This window comes from Schistocerca cancellata, chromosome 9 (genome assembly GCF_023864275.1).
Source record: "Schistocerca cancellata isolate TAMUIC-IGC-003103 chromosome 9, iqSchCanc2.1, whole genome shotgun sequence".
NCBI classification, from domain to species: Eukaryota; Metazoa; Arthropoda; class Insecta; order Orthoptera; family Acrididae; genus Schistocerca; species Schistocerca cancellata.
The window spans coordinates 363,601,680-363,625,720 of record NC_064634.1 but is presented as its reverse complement, the minus strand read 5'-3'; the positions used below and the strand labels follow the sequence as shown (position 1 = coordinate 363,625,720).

Genomic DNA, 24,041 nt, shown 5'->3' with positions numbered 1-24,041 from the left:
TAGAACAAGTAGAAAAAGTGTTAGTGATAAATGCAACCCTGCCGGACCCCACTTGTTACTTTTATGGGCAACATTTTGTAGCCATTATATACCGGGTGATCAAAAAGTCAGTATAAATTTGAAAGCTTAATAAACCACGGAGTAATGTAAATAGAGAGGTAAAAATTGATACACATGCTTGGAATGACATGGGGTTTTATTAGAACAAAAAAAATTACCCCATATTGCTAGACGCGTGAAACTTCTCTTGCGCGCGTCGTTTGGTGATGATCGTGTGCTCAGAAGCCACTTTCGTCATGCTTGGCCTCCAAGATCCCCAGATCTCAGTCCGTGCCATTATTGGCTTTGGGGTTACCTGAAGTCGCAAGTGTATCGTGATCGACCGACATCTCTAGGGATCCTGAAAGACAACATCCGACGCCAATGCCTCACCATAACTCCGAACATGCTTTACAGTGCTGTTCACAACATTATTCCTCGACTACAGCTATTGTTGAGGAATTATGGTGGACATATTGAGCATTTCCTGTAAAGAACATCATCTTTGCTTTGTCTTACTTTGTTATGCTAATTATTGCTATTCTAATCAGATGAAGCGCCAACTGTCGGGCATTTCTTGAACGTTTGTATTTTTTTGTTTCTAATAAAACCCCATTTCATTCCAAGCATGTGTGCCAATTTGTACGTCTCTATCGACATTATTCCGTGATTTATTCAGTTTTTTAATTCATCCTGACTTTCTGATCACCTCGTAGATCTTTTATGATGTTTAAGATCTTCTGTAGTATACGATACTTCCGCAACACCTGCCAGAGCACTTAATGTTTCACGGAATCTAAGGCATTTTGAAAATCAATGAATGCCAGTGGGAGTGGACCCAGAATTGAACCCTGCGGGACTTCCTTTGCGATGCGCATAGTCCAAGTTACTTTGTGTGAGCTCTACCTGTGACAGCCTACTTGTTGGGAATTGGAGGCCGAAATAATAACGGGGGTGAACCTATTGTGTGCAGACTGGCGACAGCGACAGTGGCGGCGGCGGCGGCTCTGCTGGTGGTGGCGGCGGCGGTGGGCGTGGCGCGGGCGGAGGAGATGTGCGGCGTGTGCGCGTGCGCCAGCGGCGGCGCCGCCCCCGCGCTCAACTGCTCCGGCCGCGGGCTGCAGCGCCACTTCGCCAACGACAGCGACAGCGAGGAGGCCGGTTGGCTCTGGGCGGACGACATGCTCGGCGTCGTCTCCGTCGACTTCTCCCACAACGACCTGGTGAGTCCTGGACAGCACTCAAAATAGTCTGAAACCTTCGGAAGGTGTTATGCCATACCTCGCGAAGTACCAACCCAAATTCCATCACGTACGCGGGAGGAACATCCAGAACCTTGGTACAAATGATATTGTGGAGACATGGCTTAGCCGCGGTGTAGGAGATTATTTACAGAGTGGGTTCCACTCTGCAGAGAAGCGTGCGCTGATTTGAAACTTCCTCGCGGATTAAAAATGTTTGCTGGACCAGGACTCGCACCAAAGACCTTTACCTTTCGCTGGAAAATGCTCAACAGACTGAACTACCCAAGTACAACTCGCGATCCGTTCCCACAGCTTCATTTCGCCAGCACCATTTTCGCCATCACCTGATTTCTAACGTACCAAGCTTCACAGAAGATCTCGTGCATTCCTTGGGGGACTAGCTCTACGCCACAATACACGATCCGACTCATACCGAAGAAAGAACTACCCATATTATTTCTGCAATGCCATCCTCTCTTATTCACAAACTGGGCATCCAATATCAAGGAAGGTCACCGCTCTTGTCTAGGAACGAGAAGATGTACGTTATACCGAGGATTCTTAAGGATGGTTCCGATACTAATGGATGGATTGGAATCATCAGTAGGTACAGGATTCGCGAACTACTGCCCAACTGAAGAAGGAGTTATTTGAAAGCTTCCCCCCCTCCCCCCTCTCAAAATGGCGCCTGGTTATCAGAGAAGCTGCCAAGTATACTTTGTATAACATAAATGAAATACTGATCAGAATGGATTTCCAGAGTACACCATCCGTCCAAAAAGTTCAGACTGTCCCTGGCGTATAAGCTTCGTCGGCGCATTCTCTACGGTTGCAGTTTTAACTAGTAACAGTCAACAACAGATGTGCGAAATTTCAAACATGGCGGAGCTGTAGTGAACCAGCGACTACAGAAGAAACTCGTTATGAGCAACGCGCTGTAATTGAGTTCACTGGTGGCGACCCTTGCTACTACCAGTACAAACCTATCTCATAACGACAAAGCACACAATGGGTTTCTGTTGGCTCACCAGAACCGAAGAAGATGTAAATGACAAATCGTTAGTGAAGACAATGCTCATTGCCGTTTTTGATGCTCATGGCATTATCACATTATTAGCAATCTGGAAATAAACCTCTTTGCAGTCAGATTATTATTTTTCTTAGTAGCTAAGAACCATCTTCATGTCACTAATTTAATTTTACACTTTCTTCACCACTCTTTCATCTCTTCATTTTCCTCTTTCTTTCTCTTCCGCTCTCCATTTTATTCCCTCCTTTCTTGAAACTGACTAGATTTGAAAATTGTCATACTTCTTAGTTATGTTTCTGTATTTTGCACCGTCTCCAATTTCTTGTTAATGTATAAGTACTTCACCTAGATATTCATGCACTTTCCCAAGTCAACTGGATCTGCTTTCTAATTTTTCAAAATGTCCAGTTTTTGTCAATCTGCTAGGAACCATTCTCTGAATGTGCCCATAAAACATTAGCATTCTTTTAAACTTTTCTACATGTTTGTATAGTTCCACGTTCATTGTAGTTTAAACATTTCCACTTTTGTGCTGTTTCTTAATATGCTCCTCCTTTCCTATGATTTTTTCATTTTGTTTTATTGGTCCTAAAATTAGTGTATATGATACATTTTTGCTTATTGGTCACGTTATTATACACACATCAAAAAAAGTGTTGCATCACCTCGGATCCGAGAGTTCCGGAACCTGCACAGAAAATTGGAATAGAGCTCAGCAGAAACATTATTTCTGCCCTTTTTGTAGCTCATGAAAACCACACATTGCATGTTGGACCACCATACGGCAAGACCTTCAGAGGTGGTGGTCCAGATTGCTGTACACACCGGTACCTATAATGCCCAATAGCACGTCCTCTTGCATTGATGCATGCCTGTATTCGTCGTGGCACAGTATCCGCAAGTTCATCAAGGCACTGTTGGTCCAGATTGTACCAATCCTCAACGGCGATTCGGCATAGATCCCTCAGATTGGTGGGTGGGGTCACGTCGTCCATAAACAGCCCTTTTCAATCTATCCCAGGCATGTTCGATAGGGTTCATGCCTGGAGAACATGCTGGTCATTCTAGTCGAGCGATGTCGTTATCCTGAAGGAAGTAATTCACAAGATGTGCATGATGGGGGCACGAATTGTCGTCCACTAAGACGAATGCCTTGCCAATATGCTGCCAATATGGTTGCACTATCGGTCGGAGGATGGCATTCACGTACTGTACAGCCGTTACGGCGCCTTTCATAACCACCGGCGGCGTACGTCGGTCCCACATAATGCCACCCCAAAATAGCAGGGAACCTCCACCTTGCTGCACTAGCTGGACAGCGTGTCTAAGGCGTTCAGCCTGACTGGGTTGCCTCCAAACACGTCTGCGGCGATTGTCTGGTAAGAGACATATGCGACACTCATCGGTGAAGTGATGCCAATCCTGAGGGGTCCATTCGGCATGTTGTTGGACCCACCTGTACCGCGCTGCATAGTGTCGTGGTTGCAAAGATGGATCTCGCCATGGACGTCGGGAGTGAAGCTGCGCATCATGCAGCCTATTGTGCACAGTTTGAGTCTTAACACGACATCCTGTGGCTGCACGAAAAACGTTGCTGTCAGTGTTCCTCCGAGCCATAATCCGTAGGCAGCGATCATCCACTGCAATACCAACCCTTGGGGGGCCTGAGCGAGGCATGTCATCGACTGTTCCTGTCTCTCTGTATCTCCTCCATGTCCGAACAACACCGCTTTGGTTCACTCCGAGACGGCTGGACACTTCCCTTTTTGAGAGCCTTTCCCGGCACAAAGTAACAATGAAAACGCGATCGAACCGCGGTATTGACCGTTAGGCGTGGGTGAAGTACAGACAATGCGAGCTGTGTACCTCCTTCCTGGTGGAATGACTGGAACTGATCGGCTGTCGGACCCCCTCCGTCTAATAGGCGCTGCTCATGCATGGTTGTTTACATCTTTGGACATGTTTAGTGACATCTCTGAACAGTCAAAGTGAGCGTGTCTGTGATACAATATCCACAGTCAACATCTGTCTTCAGGAGTTCTGGGAACCAGGATGATGCAAAACTTTTTTGATGTGTGTACTATAACGATGATCTTTTTGTATTTATAGAGTGTAGTTTTTTTCCCATGATGTAATGGCCTGGGCTGAGACCCCCATGGCTGCAGAATGGTGCAGCTTTTGGAGTATGCTGGTGAACACCAATTGGCACCCTGCACGTAAGTGACATATCGTTAAAGCCATACATTTATTCGATTTAAGTGTTTCAATTGAATCGTCTCCTCCACGCCCATGGCGAGGTTAGTGGATGCAGCATGTAGCCTTCTAACACACTGACTCATCCACCTCAGCAGATTACTGAGGCTGTTGTCTCCATTCTCGTTGCTCATGTAACACTGCAGTACCATGAGGGATGACAGGCAGCTGGCATAGCTTGTACAGTGGCTTAGACCACCAGAACATCGACTGCTTTTTACTAGGCCACTCTCATGAACATCGAAGGGGTGTGCCTGAGTAAATTCCAGCACCTTTGCATGGGAGTTTGATAGTTGTGCGTGGCCTCAGCACTAGAGCTAGGCTGTGGATGCCAGTGTCTGTCCATAGATGCAGGTCGGGGACAGCAGGTTTTATTGCACGTCCTGAATACAGCAACAGGTTCTCAGCAAGCTAGAGGAGGTAGAAGTCTGCTAGACTTCACATCGGTGAATGAGCTGTTGGCAGTTCACAGCGATCACGTTCGGCAGATGTGGACAACAATCTCGAAGGTACAAGTCTTCTAATGAATGGCAGGCAGCTCATTACAGAGCTGCCTCTTAGCTTGCTCACTGTAACTCAGTAGCGTATGATCCTAGAAGCCTGAGTGTTTATTGCTGTACATCTGAGGCATGACATCATGTTTTACCGAGGATGATGGTGTGCATCCCCATTTCATGGTTTCATTGGCATTCTTCGCCAAACGTTGACATCACAACCACAGTGTGCTATATTATTTGCAGTATCGATGCTATGCCTGTTTGTCATCCTGATTGCCACATTGTGTGCTGACCTGGTTGGACTCGGCTTAACGCTGGATGGAGAAAACTTTAATAAAGTTTTGCATTTGCCCATGATATCTTTCGTCAGTGCAACGATTATAACATCGTTTGTAGAATGGAGTGTTAACTCTACGTTTTGTAATCTTCCTCTGGTAGTTTCCTTTTCCCAGTGATGCATGATGGGTTCTCCTAGATATTTATTTATTTATTTATTTGTTCTTCACATTACAGCCTATTATCTAGAAAGCTAACATGAGCCATACAGTCACATTTTTTTCGGATGGTAATAAATATCTCTTAATTATTTGTTTCTGGCACTTATAAATATTTTTAAAAATCTAATTGTACAAAAGTGCTATTACTACAATTTCTCTACCACTACAAAACTACAATTTAAAATAACCTTAATCAATTACACAACTATTAACACTAATTTAGTGCTACAGATTCCGTTCTGTTTCTGTTCATATTTATATTCATATTTAAACTGTTCATATTTATTTCCACTGCTTGATCCACCCTCATATGCTGTGGTCAACAGACATCGTCTGCCGGATTCTTTGGGCTTAGCGCAGTATGTCAGCAGTGTTTTCACTTTACAAGTGACTCCATTTTACATTACACCGTCATAGGACTCACACTTCTGTGATCACTTGTACCAGCGCAATGCAGATTCCTGAAAAACTATTTCATTCTTTGGTCGCCGACCTCAGCTGTCTTCTCACCATCTGTTGAGTATCACTTCTAGCTGGGACGGCAGCATGCTGCCGTGTGGTTGAGTGCCTTGTGAAGTCTTCCTTGGGCTTCCTGGACACTGCGGCTGCAGTATCGCCCAAGATGCTACAGGATGACTCATTCCTCAGTGCTGCTCTGAGATCCAACCTAATGACTAACGACTATTACCCACTGGGTCTTTGTAAAGTGCACAGACCACAATGTGCGGGTGCTGTGGAGTGCCCACATTGCCACAGGCGGAACTGTCATTAATCTACCTTTCGATATTGTACGCAACATATAGGCCATGTTCAGTCAGGTAACGTATCAGTCTACTTGACGGCTGAAGAAATCTCATTTTTGTCTATCCCTGATGTTAGGGAGAAAATCGTACAATCTCCTTCCAGTTGCAATATGCGATCTTGTATTAACTAATATTTTAAGTCATTTTGACTATTTTTCGACCGTGACTGTCTCAAGAAATATGTAAAGGTATTTTTTTTTAAATTACCGCTACCAGTGTCAAACTTTGTCAACTACTGTATTACTTATTTATTTAGCGACATGTTTCGAAGTAAGCCTCATCTTCAGGCTAAATGGCATTACAAAAACAACTTTAAAATAAGGCCATACTGATGTTACATAGTCTTTTCGTACATGTTGTGGTCATGCTGTGGAACAAGAGAAAACTAGGTAAGGGGTGCTGTCACTTTGGAAGCTAACATTCAAAGAACACCTGACGAAAACTGCAGCGAAACTTAAAACACGCAACAACATATTGCAGAAGCTCTGTGGCACCACTTGGGGCTCCACAGCATCTACCTTAAGAACATCCGCACTTGGCTTGGTGTATCCAGTGGCAGAATACTGTGCCCCAGTGTGGCTCAACAACAAACACACACACATGGTAGATAGCCAACTTAATGCAACAATGCGTATTATATCAGGCACAATCAGGCCAACTCCTACAGTGTGGCTGCGCGTACTCAGTAACATAGCCCCTCCTAACCTGCGCCGTGAACACGCTCTGGTTAGAGAATTTCAAAAAATCATGACCAACCCTCAATTACAAATCCATGAAGATACTCACGACATCCAAGGAAACCGACTCCGGCCTAGGCATCCTCCACTAAAGACCGCACAGGCTCTGCACCAAACCAACTTTAAAATAAATGACCGATGGAAAGAGGAATGGGAGAGCAGAACAGCAGTAAACTGCCACAGTATGCCATGCATCTTTAGTAAACCAAAAGGATTTGATTGCCCTCGCAAAGTTTGGTCAACTCTTAATCGCATCAGAACCAACTGTGGGAGATGCGCCGACTCCTTACGCAGATGGGGTAAACTTCCTTCGGCCGCTTGCGACTGTGGCGCTGGGAGACAGACGGTCAAACACATCGTGCAGGAATGCCCACTAAGGGCATACGAGGGTGACCCACAGGATTTCCTAATGGCGACCCAAGAGGCAATCAACTATTTATTATCTAAGCTGGACGTCTGCTTGTGATTGCTCTTCTGTGAGTGTAAATTTACAATTGGCGGTGTCCTTATATACAAACTGTTATTTATTGCTCTGTTTATACATATGTGATTTTTTTTAAAATCGTGTTGTTTCTATAATTTTTTACTGTGATGTTATGAGCCATACGCTAAATAAATAAATAAATAAAAAGCATGTCATCTGCAAATGCAACCAGTCTGCTTACGTTACCACTGTCATGTAACTTCGGTAGTATAGGTTCTAATGCTATATCCTGAAAGTCTGGACCGCACACTGACCCCCATGGACAGCCTTTTGTTGCGGTCTTCAGCATTTCCTTTTTGGGGCATATTTAAGTTGCATGTCTGCCGCAGCATTAGTCTCTCAGGCAGTTGTACAGCGCCTCTGGATACACTCCATCTCCCCAAGGAGACCAAAGAAAGACGGCCACAATAGGTTATCGAAAGCGCCAGTAATAGCAACCATCATGGTTAGAGCGTACGTAAAATCAATATCTGTCAGTAGGAAGATCGCCTTATTAATTGTGTCTTTAGTTGACTTGCCTCTTCTAAACTCTTACTGATGAGGTCTCAGCCGTTGCACTAGTCTTTGACCTTGTAGTCGTTTGCATAATCGTATTTGAGAAGCAAATTTGTCTCTAGGATTTTAGTATCATTGGATCCTGGTCTTCCCCTTAAGTGATAACGACTGCCGGCCGCTGTGGCCGACCGGTTCTAGATGCTTCAGTCTTGAACCGCGTTGCTGCTACGGTCGCAGGTTCGAATCGTGCCTCGGGAATGGACGTGTGTGATGACCTCACATAGTGCTTAGAGCCATTTGAACCATTTTTTGATAACGATTACCTCAGCAGGATCCTTCCTTGCAAGAGACACTCATTGCATAGTTCACATATGTAGATATCTATCTCATCACATAAGGGTTCCATTACTTCGGCGGGGATTCCATCTGGTCCTGGAGATTTCTACATTTTCAGTCTGAGAATGTTTGTCTAGTTGCTTCTTGTGCGAAGGGCTACACAAGCTTATTGTTTCTATATTCCTCCCATACATTCGTAATGTACGCTGATCTTCTTTCTCGTCGCCTTCTTCGTCGTCAGGGGTCAATGTTTCCATTAGCAGGACGGCTGACAGTTCCCAACTCTCTGTTACCGTCCCATCGTTTCTTTTGAGCGTGGACAAGATTGTTTGTGATCGTATTTTCTCGCATACTATTTTGTATGGCATTCCCCAGGGATCAGTTTCCAAGTCAGTCTCCGCGAACTGTTTCTATCATTCCATTTTTGTCTTCCACAATTCTTCCTTAAAACGTTGTCTATCGTGCCTGTATCTATGCAGCCTTCGGATTCTTTCTTCTTGGGTCATGCTGCTCTGATCTAGCTTCTGACTCTTCTTGTTTCACATATCAATTTTTGGAAAGCCTCGGTCCAGATGCATGGTACTCCTCTAGAAAGTACATTTTCAGTCTGAGAATGTTTGTCTAGTTGCTTCTTGTGCGAAGGGCTACACAAGTTTATTGTTTCTATATTCCTCCCATAGCATACTTCGTAATGTACGCTGATCTTCTGTAAGTATCGACGCCACCATTTCAGCGTGTTTGGCCGATGTCTGTTCTTCACCTTTATGGTCTGCATCATTAACCAGCGATGGACTTCCTGGACACTGAAACTCTCTTCTCAGTTAGCCTCCTTGATGTATTTGGGCCTTAAGCGCTCGTTTTCTGTAGAACCTCGGATTTCCCTTCCTGTGATGATATAGCGTATGATATTGTAATCGCTCGGTATCATTTCACTCTCAATCTTCCAGCCTGCCACACGGTACGCCGCTGCCATGTTTGCCTGACTGACGTCTGTATTTGACATTCCTCCGACATTCCCTTCGTACATTGGCCGATTGCGAGTTGTATTCAACACCTGTACCTTGAGTTCGATGATGTTTTCTTCTAGCTGTCTTCCATGATCATCAATCAGGCGGCTATGCCACGATACTAACTTCGCGTTTGCATCAATGGTGTACAGAAGAGTCTTAATTCGTCCTGGGTGACTATCGTCCTGTAACTTTAGCAGATACTCACCGATCTCGTCACTTGGCTGCAAATACATAGAAAAACCAGGATGCAACTCTCCTTCCCTGCTAACACTTCCACACAGTTTACGTGTTCTGATCGATAATGCGATGTCTTTGTAACTGTGATGGCTCTATTAAATACTACACTACTGGCCATTAAAATTGCTACACCAAGAAGAAATGCAAATGACAAACGGGTATTCATTGGACAAATATACACTACTGGCCATTAAAACTGCTACACCAAGAAGAAATGCAGATGATAAAGGGATATTCATTGGACAAATATATTATACTAGAACTGACATGTGATTACATTTTCACGCAATTTGGGGGCATAGATCCTGAGAAATCAGTACCCAGAACAACCACCTCTGGCCGTAATAACGGCCTTGATACGCCTGGGCATTGAGTCAAACAGAGCTTGGACGACATATACAGGTACAGCTGCCCATGCAGCTTCAACACGATACCACAGTTCATCAAGAGTAATGACTGGCTTATTGTGACGAGCCAGTTGCTCGGCCACCATTGACCAGACGTTTTCAGTTGGTAAGAGATCTGGATAATGTGCTGGCCAGGGCAGCAGTCGAACATTTTCTGCATACAGAAAGGCCCGTACAGGACCTGCAACATGAGGTCGTACATTATCCTGCTGAAATGTAGGGTTTCGCAGGGATCGATTGAGGGGTAGAGCCACGGGTCGTAGCACACCTGAAATGTAACATCCACTGTTCAAAGTGCCGTCAATGCGGACAAGAGGTGACCGAGACGTGTAACCAATGGCACCCCATACCATCACGCGGGTGATACGCCACTATGGCGAGGACGAATACACGCTTACAATGTGCGTTCACCGTGATGTCGCCAAACACGGATGCGACCATCATTATGCTGTAAAGAGAACCTGGATTCATCCGAAAAAATGACGTTCTGCCACTCGTGCACCCAGGTTCGTCGTTGAGTACACCATCGCAGGCGCTCCTGTCTGTGATGCAGCGTCAAGGGTAATCGCAGCCATGGTCTCCGAGCTGATAGTCCATGCTGCTGCAAACGTCGTTGAACTGTTCGTGCAGATGGTTGTTGTCTTGCAAACGTCCCCATCTGTTGACTCAGGGATGAAGGCGTGGCTACACGATCCGTTACAGCCAGTGCGGATAAGATGCCTGTCATCTCGACTGCTAGTGATACGAGGCCGTTGGGATCCAGCACGGCGTTCCGTATTGCCCTCCTGAACCCACCCATTCCACATTCTGCTAACAGTCATTGGATCTCGACCAACGCGAGCAGCAATGTCGCGATACGAAAAACCGCAATCGCGATAGGCAACAATCCGACCTTTATCAAAGACGGGAACGTGATGGTACTCATTTCTCCTCCTTACACGAGGCATCACAACAACGTTTCACCACGCAACGCCGGTCAACTGCTGTTTGTGTATGAGAAATCGGTTGGAAACTTTCCTCATGTCAGCACATTGTAGGTGTCGCCACCGGCGCCAACCTTGTGTGAATGCTCTGAAAAGCTAATCATTTGCACATCACAGCATCTCGTTCCTGTCTTGTTCGCGTCTGTAGCACGTCATCTTCGTGGTGTAGCAATTTTAATGGCCGGTAGTGTATTATTGTTGTCATAGGACGTTGCCCTTGAGCGACTATCTGGGCAGTTATTGGCATACCGGGGACATTTCCGGCTTTGGAGACGCAATACACCCAACTTCAGCTCTTCTGTCGCTCCTCTAGCCTCATGTAGCACGCTAGGTAATCTCATGGGATTAAGCTGCCCTAGATAATTAAATTTGTCTGTTCTTATGATGTTTCCATACTTTGTCCTGTACGGGAATGGTGCATTGTCGATTCTACTTTTTTTCGTTTTGGCCCTCTGAGGATCGCGTCAACTTCGTTTTTGCCAATATTAGTTCATTCTCATACTTGGCAACCTTCGTCGCTCTTCTGTCCATGATGGTGCTTTGTTGAGTTTAGAACTGCGCTGGAAACTTGCGAAAGGCTGAAAATTTAATTTGAAAACTACCCTGTTGTAAATCTCTGGTCCCTGTTCAAAATGGTTCAAATGGCTCTGAGCACTATGGGACTGAACTTCTAAGGTCATCAGTCCCCTAGAACTTAGAACTACTTAAACATAACTAACCTAAGGACATCACACATATCCTTGTCCGAGGCAGGATTCGAATCTGCGACCGTAGCGATCTCGCGGTTCCAGACTGAAGCGCCTAGAACCGCACGGCCACCCTGGCCGGCTCTGGTCCCTGTTATTCCGATTTCTTCCAGAGCTCTTTCTACCTCTTGGATCCAGCGTGCTTTCGTTCTCTTGTTGACAAGAAACTGTAGTGTTTGATGTGTCAACTCCCCCTGAGGATGTGTCCGAAGAACGTGGTTTTTCTTCTTCTCATGGTGTCTGAGGTTATTACTATTTTTATTATTTCGTGTGTTTTATTACTTACTTATCGTAATGGGCATGTTTCATGATGATAATGATGTTGCTATGGTCCCGTGGGACAAAGAATATAAGAGTGTAAAGAAACCTTTGGAATCCAAAGTGCCTGCACATACACTGGGAAGTCTTCCTGTGGCAGGTGCGCGTGCACAAGTTCCCCACGCTGCCTGCTCTCCGGGTGCTGGACCTGTCGCACAACCGGATAGAGGAGATCGACCCGGCGGCGTTCGAGCAGCTGCAGAACCTCACCGAGCTGGACCTCAGCAACAACGAGCTGGTGACCGCCGCGCTCAAGCCCATCGTCTTCCAGGTGAGTTCCCAGCTGCCGACGCTGGTGCTTAGTGACCGACTTGGTTTTCTCTTGGCTCGGATGGTGTCGAATGGGTTGACTAGAGTGGACAAACTCTTGTCGGAATGAATGAGAGGCGGTATTGAGACGCAGTCAGCTGAAGTGGCCTGAAGTCGAAAGTTTCGCACCATACTGCGAGCCATTTTGTAATTCATCATTCTTTCGACAGGTTTTAAGCTACAAACCATCTTTTCATCTTCGCTTATCTACCACATTCAACTATAATATGTTTAGCATATTCCAGCATTTGTCCACTCCTACTGTTTTGTACCCTTCCTGCACCTCCATGTTAACCATTCTCACACGCTTAGCAGATATCCACTAATTTTCCTCTTGTAATTTTTTTTTGTGTATTTAGAGACGCAATCACATGTTTATGACAACACTCGTAACCGGTTTCGGCCATACAGTGACCATCTTCAGATTCTAAAACAATAGAAAAGAAAATTTATATTAAAACTTAAAAATAAGTGCAATATTTAACCACGCTTATTAGTAATCCGGGGCAACGGCCTTGTCGCAGTGGATCCACCGGTTCCCGTGAGATCACCGAAGTTAAGCGCTGTCGGGCGTGGTCGGCACTTGGATGGGTGACCATCCAGGCCGCCATGCGCTGTTGCCATTTTTCGGGGTGCACTCAGCCTCGTGATGCCAATTGAGGAGCTACTCGACCGAATAGTAGCGGCTTCGGTCAAGAATACCATCATAACGACCGGGAGAGCGGTGTGCTGACCCCATGCCCCTCCTATCCGCATCCTCCACTGAGGGTGACACGGCGGTCGGATGGTCCCGGCAGGCCACTCGTGGCCTGACGACGGAGTGCTTTTTTTATTAGTAATCTAACTGAATTTATATGAAATACATATAGTTCATATCTAAAGGCAGCATACATTGAACACAGTTTCATGCGTTGTCAAACTAGCTATTAAAATGTAAAACACCGGTCTTATATAGATTTAAAAATTGTGTTAGATTTTGTTCACAGTCTTTGCGCTAGATGGGCGCGTCTTTTTAAGATAGGCTTCATTTTTCAAAAGCCTAAAATATACAAATTTACTATTAATATTTAGGTCAAATGTACAAAAATTTAAGATTACAGAACAGATCGTTAAATCAGCAAAATAACGTTTCTCTTCTGTAATCTTAAACGCAACAACGTACGTCAGTTCTCAATGAGACGCTGCCTCAGCGCTGGATAAGGGACGCGGGATTCCGAGACACTGCCTAGCATTTTTGGCCTCCAAGATCGTCACACATGACCCAATGCGACTTTTTCTTGTGGGGCATGTGAAGGGCAGCGTGTTTATCTCCCTAATACTTCGTGGCATAGGAGAAGTGAAGAACCGAATAACAGCCGCCATATCTTCTGTAAAATCAGATACATTGTGTGAAGTTTAAGATCTCGTCTAGATGTTCGCATTGCTGGTGCTGGACACAGAGCATTTGTAATACTATAGCTAAAACTTTAGGATTTTGCGAGTATTTTGCAATGCATCCCATGTTTGTAGTGCGTTCTTATCAATAAATACTGATTTTTTTAAATTTTCTTTTTGAAACACTCTGTATAACTTTAAAATGTTTACAATTAACATATTAGTATTTATTTTTCTGGAGGCCTTCGACCTTCGTTCATTCTGAGCTCTGGTCACAAGCTAAGCAGTTGTTACTAAAAAGGTCTTTCACCTGTCATTGATCGATCGGTCTGTCGGTCAATCAGTCTTAGTTTTTTTCCCTCTTTTTCCTTTTTGAGTCATCAGTCTTGTGACTGGTTTGATGCAGCCCACCACGAATTCCTCTCCTATGCGAACCTTTTCATTTCAGAGAAACAGTTGCAACCTACTTCCTCCATTATTTGCTGGATGTATTCCAATCTGTCTTCCTCTACAGATTTATCCTTTACAACTCCCTCTATTACCATGAAGTTATTGCCTGACGTCTTAACAGCTGGCCTGTGCAAAAGCAACGATTCCAATCATTTACTTCAATTTCGCGAGTTTAAAGTTACGCACTATCAGTTGTTCATTTTACTTACATTCTCCTCTCCTTGTTTTGTCTTGGCTTTTCTTCTTTTTTGTAACAGCACAAACACTTTTTGTCACGTATTTTACACAGGCGCACTGCGTTATCCGCCATGTTGTCGACTGACAGTTTTGTTTACATAGCAGTTTATCTATGGACAGAGTTATATTTTATGAAAGTTTTTGAGGTTCTAGCTAAGCTACTGTTTACTAAACATTGACTTAGGTGACAGAAGTATTCTAAGTACGATGTATACTAAGTTTTTTTTGGTTACTTAGGCTGTATTGAAGATAATAAACTAACATAACACATTTATACAGAGCAGTAATTCATACATTTACAATTTTTTTCAGATAATAAACTAACATAACATATTTATGCAAAGCAGTAATTCATACATTTACAATATAACAATGATAGAATTAAGATTTTTATGTTGTATATTATTACATGCATTTGTTGGGTTTATATTAGATTATGTTATTTCTTGATTGTGCTTAGTAAGTGGTTTGATAAGTAGAACGTGGAAGTTTTTCAGAAATATTCGGTTTGGTAACTCTGTTTGGTCGTTAAGTATGTCAGAAGGGGATGCATGTTTATGTGAATAAATTTCGATTTCTTCTAGGAGGTTCCTTCTGTTTCCTTTGTTGGCTAGGTGGAGAACTTGTAGGTTATGGGATATGTCTGTTACTTGATATTCTTCTTCTGCTACATGTTGGGCAAATGTGGATTTATTTAAGTTTTTTAAACGAAGAGCATCCATGTGCTCTCGAAAACGTATGTTGAAAACTCTGGCGGGTCAGACACTCCAATTTTAGCCACTGACCATCAGTCCAGACCAGTGTCCATGGAAAATTGTGTGTAGGCTGCTCTACTGAAAATTCTGTAGAGTGAGCGGAGACCCAGGGTGCGATTCAACCAGACCTGGCACTGTTGAACCTAGGTGCTCAGAATTTCTACAACACTCGTGCTGCCAAGACTTCTCCCCTCACCAAGAACACTCTACTGCATATTCCTGCCGCTGCTGTACCCCTTTTATGCTCAAAGGACAGGCTGGGTATCCAAAGACAGTAAATGGGTACATGACATACAGTGTCCTAGGGCTTCATTGTGGTCTGTAAGGATCTTATACTAGCAGATGTTGACATTTCAGATTACTTACCTGGTGCATAAGAAGCACAGCATTGCAAAAGCTACATATATAAAATAACTACTGACTTGACAGTGCGATGTGTCGATGACTGTGTACGCAGGGCCTGTACGCGATGCCGGAGTACATGCCGCTCAAGTCGCTGCGCAGACTCAGCCTGGCTAACAACGTGCTGCATGCACTGGACTCGGACGTGTTCGACCATATCGAGAAGCTGGAAGTGCTCGACCTGAGGGGCAACAAGTTCAGCATCATCAGCCAGGTCACCGCAGACGCCATTGGATCGCTCTTCCACCTCAAGGTATGTGCCTGTGTAACTGAGATGATGGTGATATATTCTGTACAGAGAAGGACGGAGAATACTATGCAGCTGCAGCAGTATGCTCTCTGCCTCTGCCCCACACCTCACGCTCCACTAGCTGCTTACCTTCACAACTGGCAATGCTGGGCTAAGTGTCATGCTCGGTCACTGTTTCAGCTTATGACTCTCCCTAGGTTTATGATCAGGATACCATCACTGTCGTTTCTTAACATAAAACTTGACGTGTTTCCTTTATGTCACTCATAAGAAATACTACAGTGCCTAAGAACTCTCACCATCTTTTAACTAACATAGAGTGCGGTGACAAAACTCATGGGATATCGATATGCACATGTACAGATGGCGGTAGTATCGCGTACATAAAGTGATAAAGGCAGTGCACTGGCGAATCTGTCGTTTGTACTCAGGTGAGTCATGTGGGAAGGTTTCCGACGTGACTATAACTGCACGATGGGAATTAACGGACTTTGAACGCAGGATGATAGTTGGAGCTAGATGCATGGGTCAGTTTACTTCGGAAATCGTTAGGGAATTCAGCATTCCGAGATCGGCACTGTCAAGAGTGTGCCGAGAAAACCAAACTTCAGACGTCACCTCTCACCACAGACAACACAGCGGCCAACAGCCTTCACTTAACGACTGAGAGCAGCGACATTTGTGTAGTGTTGCCAGTGGTAAGGATAGGCAACACTGCGAGAAACAACCGCAGAAATCAATGTGGGACATACGACGAACGTATCTGTTAGGATAGTGCGGTGAAATTTGTCGTTAATGGCCTATGACAGCCGACGACCGACATGAGTGCCTCTGCTGATACACAGCGCCTCTCCTCATCACCATATCAGTTGGACCATAAACGACTGGAAGACCGTGGACTGCTCAGACGAGTCCCCCTTTCAGTTAGTAAAAACTGATGGTAGGGTCAGAGTGTGGCGCAGACCGCACAAAGCCATGGACCCATGTCGTCAAAGAGGCACTGTGCGAGCTGGTGGTGTCTCCATTATGGTGTGGGCTGTTTTTGCGTTGAATGAACTGAGTCCTCTGGTCAAACTGAACCGATCATTGACCGGAAATGGTTATCTTCGGCTACTTGGAGACCATTTGCAGCATTTCACCGATTTCGATTTTTATGAATGATGATGTGTCACGTCATCAGGTCACAGTTCTTCGGGATTAATTTGAAGAACATTCTGGACAATTCGGGGGAATCATTTGACCATGCAGATCGATCAACAAGAATCCCAACGAATATTTATTGGACATAATCGAGAGGTCACCCCGTGCACAAAATCCTAGAGCGGCAACACTTTCGCAATTAGGGACGGCTATAGAGGCAGCATGGCTCAGTGGTTTGTTGAGCCCTTGCTGAGTTGAGCTGCTTCACTATGCCGGGCAATAGGAAGTCTGACACAATGTTACGAAGTATCCCATGATTTTTATCACCACAATGACAGTGCTAAATGTTTCATGCCGTGCTGCTGCTACGGTAGCAGGTTCAAATCCTGCCTCGGGCATGGATGTGTGTGATGTCCTTAGGTTAGTTAGGTTTAGGTAGTTCTAAGTCTAGGGGACTGATGACCTCAGATGTTCAGTCCCATAGTGCTTAGAGCCATCTGAACCATTCTTTGTTCTATGCTCACGTCAAAGTGGACACTACAGACAGAAGTGGCCGAATAATGCTGTTGGCTGGAAAGACATGTGGTACATTTCTCCTTGCAATGTGCATCGTCACACCATTCAGCTTCTTGCATGCACGCCACTGTAACTCATGGCTCTAAAACACTGCCTAACAACGTGGTGCACCCAGAAGACAGAGTAAGATGACGATGTACACATCTTCGACAGTGATGTAATAGGATGGCCACCAGTGTGCATTAGTTTTGTACATGTTTCGTTTTGTTAACAGGCCTGGTACGTTATATAAGGGACGTCAACAGCGTCAAGTGTTGAGCAATCACTGTGAAGGAGACGGATATATCATGCACAAGTGTGAGTCAGTATTATCAGCACTTGACGAGTTATAAAGGGGCGTCATTGTGTCTCTCCATTCGACCAGTTGGTCGAATCGCGCAATTTTCAGATTTGTGGGCCGTTTGCATGTAACAGTGGCCCAGTGTTGGATTGAATAGGAACGTGAGTGCGGGCTCACTCTTCTTCAAGACTCCGATCGAGTAAGTCTGGCTGCAACAAGGGAGGGTCGCCGTGTTGTGCACTAACCACATCGTAATCTCTTCAGATCTTCGCCTGTCATCCGAAAACAAGTCGTGGACGCCCCGTAACATTCTGTGTAACGCAACTCATTGGTTGTAGACTACCAGTCGGGAATTAGCGTTCCATGTGTAGGCTGTCCGCCCCGATAGATGAGTGGTCAGCGTGACGGATTGCCGTCCTACGGGCCCGGGTTCGATTCCCGGCTAGGTCAGGGATTTTCTCCGCTCAGGGTCTGGGTGTTGTGCCGTCTCCATCATCATTTCATCCCCATCCGGCGCGCAGGTCGCCCAGTGTGGCGTCGAATGTAATAAAACCTGCACCAAGGCGGCCGGACCTGCCCCGCAAGGGGCCTCCTGGCCAATGAGGCCAGACGCTCATTTCATTTCATGTGTAGGCTTCCATAACACCACGTCAGAACTGTCTGCATTTGGAGTGGTGCTGTGACTGGAAAGCGGGGAATTCTGACGAGTGGCGTCGCACTCTCTTTAGCGATTAATCGTGGTTCTGCACTACCCTGGATGAGCATCGTCGCCGAATATGGGAGCGACCTGGGAAGATGACCCAATATTTTGGAGAGGCACAGTAGATTTACTGCTGGTATCATCGTGTGGGGAGCCATTGGGTAGGGAACTCTGGTGGTACAACAGTGTGTCACAGGTATCCTGCGTCTTCATGTGTTTCCTCTCATGCGAGAGTATCATGATGCCCATTTTCAACAAGACAATGCTCGCCCATAACTCTCTGTGTGATGTTGAGGTTCTTCCAAGGCCAGCAAGATCGTCAGATCTGCCATAATGGAACGTTTGTGAAACCATATCGGACGTCAACTCTGCCCTAGTGCCAGAATCCAGTTACAACAACTGTGGGCCATTTTGCCTCAGGAGACGATGTAACGGCTGTGATACCCTTCCCAACTGAATCCAGGTAGTGCAACGGCATACTGGTAAGTGGGCTGTAACGGTCTAGTTCTTTGTGAACCTGACTCAGTTTTGTAGTCATTGAAAGAATATCACATACACTCTCATTCCGTGAAGTTTCATTTCTTCTCCCTTGCTGGGTCCTTCACGTTTTTTGTCAGGCAGCGTATTGTAGGCATGGTCATGCAGTACCACCATTCTAAGTACAGTGTCCCATAAAATGGCTGCTCCATCTTGTGCATTTAGTCTGCTTATTCTAGTCAGGTACTATTCGGCTGCTACCAGGAAGAGCATCGCTACGGAACTGTCCACGAGTTGGACATTGGCTGGACTTATTCACATGTTCTGTCGACGACTCAGCCTTTCCCCGCTTATCTGCATCAGTACGCTGCTATCAAAGTTTCACGTGTATTTTGTCTTGTGTTCTGCCAATTGCTGTATGCACTTTATCACTTCCTTTCCGGCCTGTAACTGTAGCGGCTATAGTTAGCGCTGACGAACGCGTCTTTGCCTCAGAGTCTGGACCTGTCGTTCTGCGACATCGAGGCGCTGCCGGAGACGTTCCTGCACCCGCCGAAGGACCTGCAGCAGCTGTGGCTGGCGGGGAACCGTTTCACCAAGCTGCCGGACGAGCTCAAGAACTCACACAACCTCAGCCTCCTGGACCTCAGCCAAAACCCAATCCCTGAGATCTCCAAGGCGCAGTAAGTATCGAGTACAACGCTGGGTGCCGTTGCAGAATTTCATAAGCGTACCACACAACTCTAGAACATACACATAACAGCCTAGTGGACACTGCGCAGTAACGGCAGTCACTGCTCGGAAGTAACTGCTGCTAAGTGATAAGTCAACCACGGAGAGGTGGTTGGACAGGGATTCGTATGGGTCGGTGCACACTGGGCCAACTACACTCATGTTCATAAATTAAGGATAATTGCAGAATGTGGTGCCACACAACGTGGCACTACACAAAACTGGCGCTAATAGCATAGGCACATCGGGAACACACACGACACAGATCTTCCACGATATTGTTGATAAGTTGAGAAAACTGTCCCGAAACACATGTGCTACAAAACGCCGCTGTTTCCTGAGCCTTTACCCCGAGATAAATATGGGATATGATCACCATGCGCATCTACATCTACATCTACATCCATACTCCGCAAGCCACCTGACGGTGTGTGGCGGAGGGTACCTTCAGTACCTCTATCGGTTCTCCCTTCTATTCCAGTCTCGTATTGTTCGTGGAAAGAAGGATTGTCGGTATGCCTCTGTGTGGGCTCTAATCTCTCTGATTTTATCCTCATGGTCTCTTCGCGAGATATACGTAGGAGGGAGCAATATACTGCTTGACTCTTCGGTGAAGGTATGTTCTCGAAACTTTGACAAAAGCCCGTACCGAGCTACTGAACGTCTCTCCTGCAGAGTCTTCCACTGGAGTTTATCTATCATCTCCGTAACGCTTTCGCGATTACTAAATGATCCTGTAACGAAGCGCGCTGCTCTCCGTTGGATCTTCTCTATGTCTTGTATCAACCCTATCTGGTACGGATCCCACACTGCTGAGCAGTATTCAAGCAGTGGGCGAACAAGCGTACTGTAACCTACTTCCTTTGTTTTCGGATTGCATTTCCTTAGGATTCTTCCAATGAATCTCAGTCTGGCATCTGCTTTACCGACGATCAACATTATATGATCATTCCATTTTAAATCACTCCTAATGCGTACTCCAAGATAATTTATGGTATTAACTGCTTCCAGTTGCTGACCTGCTATTTTGTAGCTAAATGATAAAGGATCTATCTTTCTGTGTATTCGCAGCACATTACACTTGTCTACATTGAGATTCAATTGCCATTCCCTGCACCATGTGTCAATTCGCTGCAGATCCTCCTGCATTTCAGTACAACTTTCCATTGTTACAACCTCTCGATACACCACAGCATCATCTGCAAAAAGCCTCAGTGAACTTCCGATGTCATCCACCAGGTCATTTATGTATATTATGAATAGCAACGGTCCTATGACACTCCCCTGCGGCACACCTGAAATCACTCTTACTTCGGAAGACTTCTCTCCATTGAGAATAACATGCTGCGTCCTGTTATCCAGGAACTCCTCAATCCAATCACACAATTGGTCTGATAGTCCATATGCTCTTACTTTGTTCATTAAACGACTGTGGGGAACTGTATCGAACGCCTTGCGGAACTTAAGAAACACGGCATCTACCTGTGAACCCGTGTCTATGGCCCTCTGAGTCTCGTGGACGAATAGCGCGAGCTGGGTTTCACACAGGCCGCACAATAGGTTGGCATACTCTGGATCAGGTGGTCCAGCAGCAGCTGCTGGGGTATAGCCTCCCATTCTTGCAGTAAAACACTAATAATCATCCCATTCTTGCACCAGTGCCTGTCGGAGCTCCTGAAGTGCCGTAGGTGTTTGAAGACGTTCAGGGATACACCGACCGAGAGCATCCCAGACGTGCTCGATGGGGTCTAAGTCTGGAGAACAGGTAGGCCATCCATTCGCCTGATATCTTCTGTTCCAAGGCACTCCTCCACGATGGCAGCTCGGTGGGGCCATGCGTTATCGTCCATCAGGAGGAAGGTGGGACCCACTGCACCCCTGAAAAGGCGGACATACTGGTTCCAAATGACGTCCCGAAGCACCTGACCTGATACAGTTCCTCTGTCAAAGACATACAGGGGTGTACGTGCACCAATCATAATCCCACCCGCACACCATCAAACCACGACCTCCATACAGGTCCCTTCGTTGCTATTAAGGGGTTGTATCTGGTTCCTGGTTCACGCCAGGTGAAAACTCCGCGAGAATCACTGTTCAGACTATACCTGGATTCGTCCGTGAACATAACCTGGGACCACTGTTCCAATGACCACGTACTGTGTTCTTGACACTAGGCCTTACGGTCTCTCCTGTGACCAGGGGTCAGTGGAATGCTCCTTGCAGGTCTCCGGGCGAATAAATCATGTCTGTTCAGTCGTCTGTAAACTAAGTGTCTGGAGACAACTGCTAAAGTGGCTGCAGTAAGTTCCCGAGCAAGGCTATCTGCAATACACCGTGGCCGTACGCGGGCACTGATGGTGAGATATCGGTCTTCTTGTGGTGTTGTAGACTGTGGACGTCCCGTACTGAAGCGCCTGGACACGTTTCCTGCCTGCTGGAATCGTTGCCATAATCTTGAGATCACACTTTGTGGCACACGGAGGGCCCGTGCTACGACCTGCTGTGTTTGACCAGCCTCCAGTCCCTCTATTATTCTACCCCTCAAACGTCATCAACATGTGCTCTTCGAGCCATTTTCAACACACAGTCACCATTAGCACGTCTGAAAACGTCTGCACACTTACTCGCTGCACCGTACTCTGACGTGCACCAACACACCTCTGCGTATGTGGATTGCTGCCAACGCCACCGTGCGACGACCGCGGATCAAATGCACCGCAAAGTCATACCCCGAGCTGATTTAAACCCGCAAACCGCCGACGAGAGCGTTGTTTCACCGTGTATCATCATTATCCCTAATTTATGAGCATGAGTGTAGCTTCAAAACTTGGACATAGTAGAAAAAGTATATAAAATCCTACAAAAATGTGTTCATTGTGGGCTTATGTGGTCGCTGTTTACGAATCCGATGCCGGGGTTACAAAATTGAAAATGGCGGATTCAGTATGGCTGACCAAAAGTTGTAAGTTCAGGGGATTTGAGTTAAAATGAAGGTGAAAGGTATTTTAAGATCGCTGATAACAAATTAGAAGCCGAAACTATCGTACTGAAATTCTTTATTCGACATTTTACATTTTTTCATAGAAATCGCAGTCAAATTCTTCGCTTGCGTAAATATCACTATCAGAAAGTTCACTGTCGGGTTGTGCACTGTCGGTTCGAAAAGCACATCTTCTTCCTCGGGCGATATCTGTTTACCTTCTTCAGTTGTCATTTTCTGGAAGTTCGAGATGAGTGGATCCTAAGGCGCCAGAAGCCGAGGCAATACACCATGCATCATTCTCTCATGGGAATATTTGCGCGTGAAATTGGGAAGCGACCTTCGAGTTTCCTTTCCTACCGTGAGCCGATATGCAAATGACATATTTACTGAACTCGGAATTCTGTTACAAATTCGCCCAATGCGATTCTTAAGCGCTTAATGCAGTACAGGCCTTTGTTGAAGAATAGGATTGGGTGAAGTTGCTTGCCCCATAGAAAAAGTAGTGATGCATGTAAATTATTAACATCAAGGTAACCCCCCAAAATTTTTGACTGGGTTGTAGGATGGGACGGTGTAGTAGTTGAAATATTTAACGCATTGTAGTACAGCCTCATTGCTCAGCCCTTGGCCAGCTCTGTTAGTATAGTGTGATGAACTGCAAATTTGTTCACGTCAATGCTGCTGCTTGTCATTACTGCCATAATTAATTACTCAAAAACGCAAAGGGACGATTGATGTGGGACTTGCACTCACAGTGCGCGGTTCATGTAGGTTGCCACCATGCAAAATCCTCTCGGTAACGTCGGACATCCTGCGCAACTTCACTTCGACCATCATCTGTCGGGAGATGATGGTATAAGTGCCTCCCAATAATAAAAATCTACTATTACCAGTATTGCTGGCCCCTGTTTTGATCACAGCCGAGATAGAATCTTCCTATATTTCGGTCAGGGGCCTGAAAATTGCGTAGTCAAACGCTGAAACTGGTAGCCAAATGAAATAAGTTTGGAAACTAGACGGCTGAAAGGTGTTTTATTTGACATCCTCATTCGTGAAATGGTCGTACGGAAAAATATCCACTTCATCGCTACCTCGGAGATGCTGCGTCCCATCGCTCGTGCGCCGACCATGACACCACGTTAAAACTCACTTAAATCTTGATGACCTGCCATTGTAGCAGCAGTAACCGATCTAACAACTGCGCCATATATAGGGGTTGCCAATCGCAGCACTGTATTCTGTCTGTTTACATATCTCTGT

General features: G+C 45.6%; 1 protein-coding gene and 1 pseudogene across 1 annotated transcript in view; both read left to right on the top strand.

Annotated features, from left to right (window-relative positions):
* Positions 1-1,114: 1,114 nt before the first annotated feature.
* LOC126100554 (slit homolog 1 protein-like) overlaps positions 1,115-24,041 on the top strand; it is a 51,498-nt gene continuing 28,571 nt past the window's right edge. Inside the window, exons 1-4 of the mRNA XM_049911172.1 lie at positions 1,115-1,262; positions 12,217-12,387; positions 15,699-15,896; positions 19,562-19,749. Coding sequence (XP_049767129.1) covers positions 1,221-1,262; positions 12,217-12,387; positions 15,699-15,896; positions 19,562-19,749 — 599 coding nt within the window. The 5' untranslated portion in view covers positions 1,115-1,220. The remainder of the gene's footprint in view (positions 1,263-12,216; positions 12,388-15,698; positions 15,897-19,561; positions 19,750-24,041) is intronic.
* On the top strand, positions 12,931-13,048 carry LOC126102368 (5S ribosomal RNA; annotated as a pseudogene).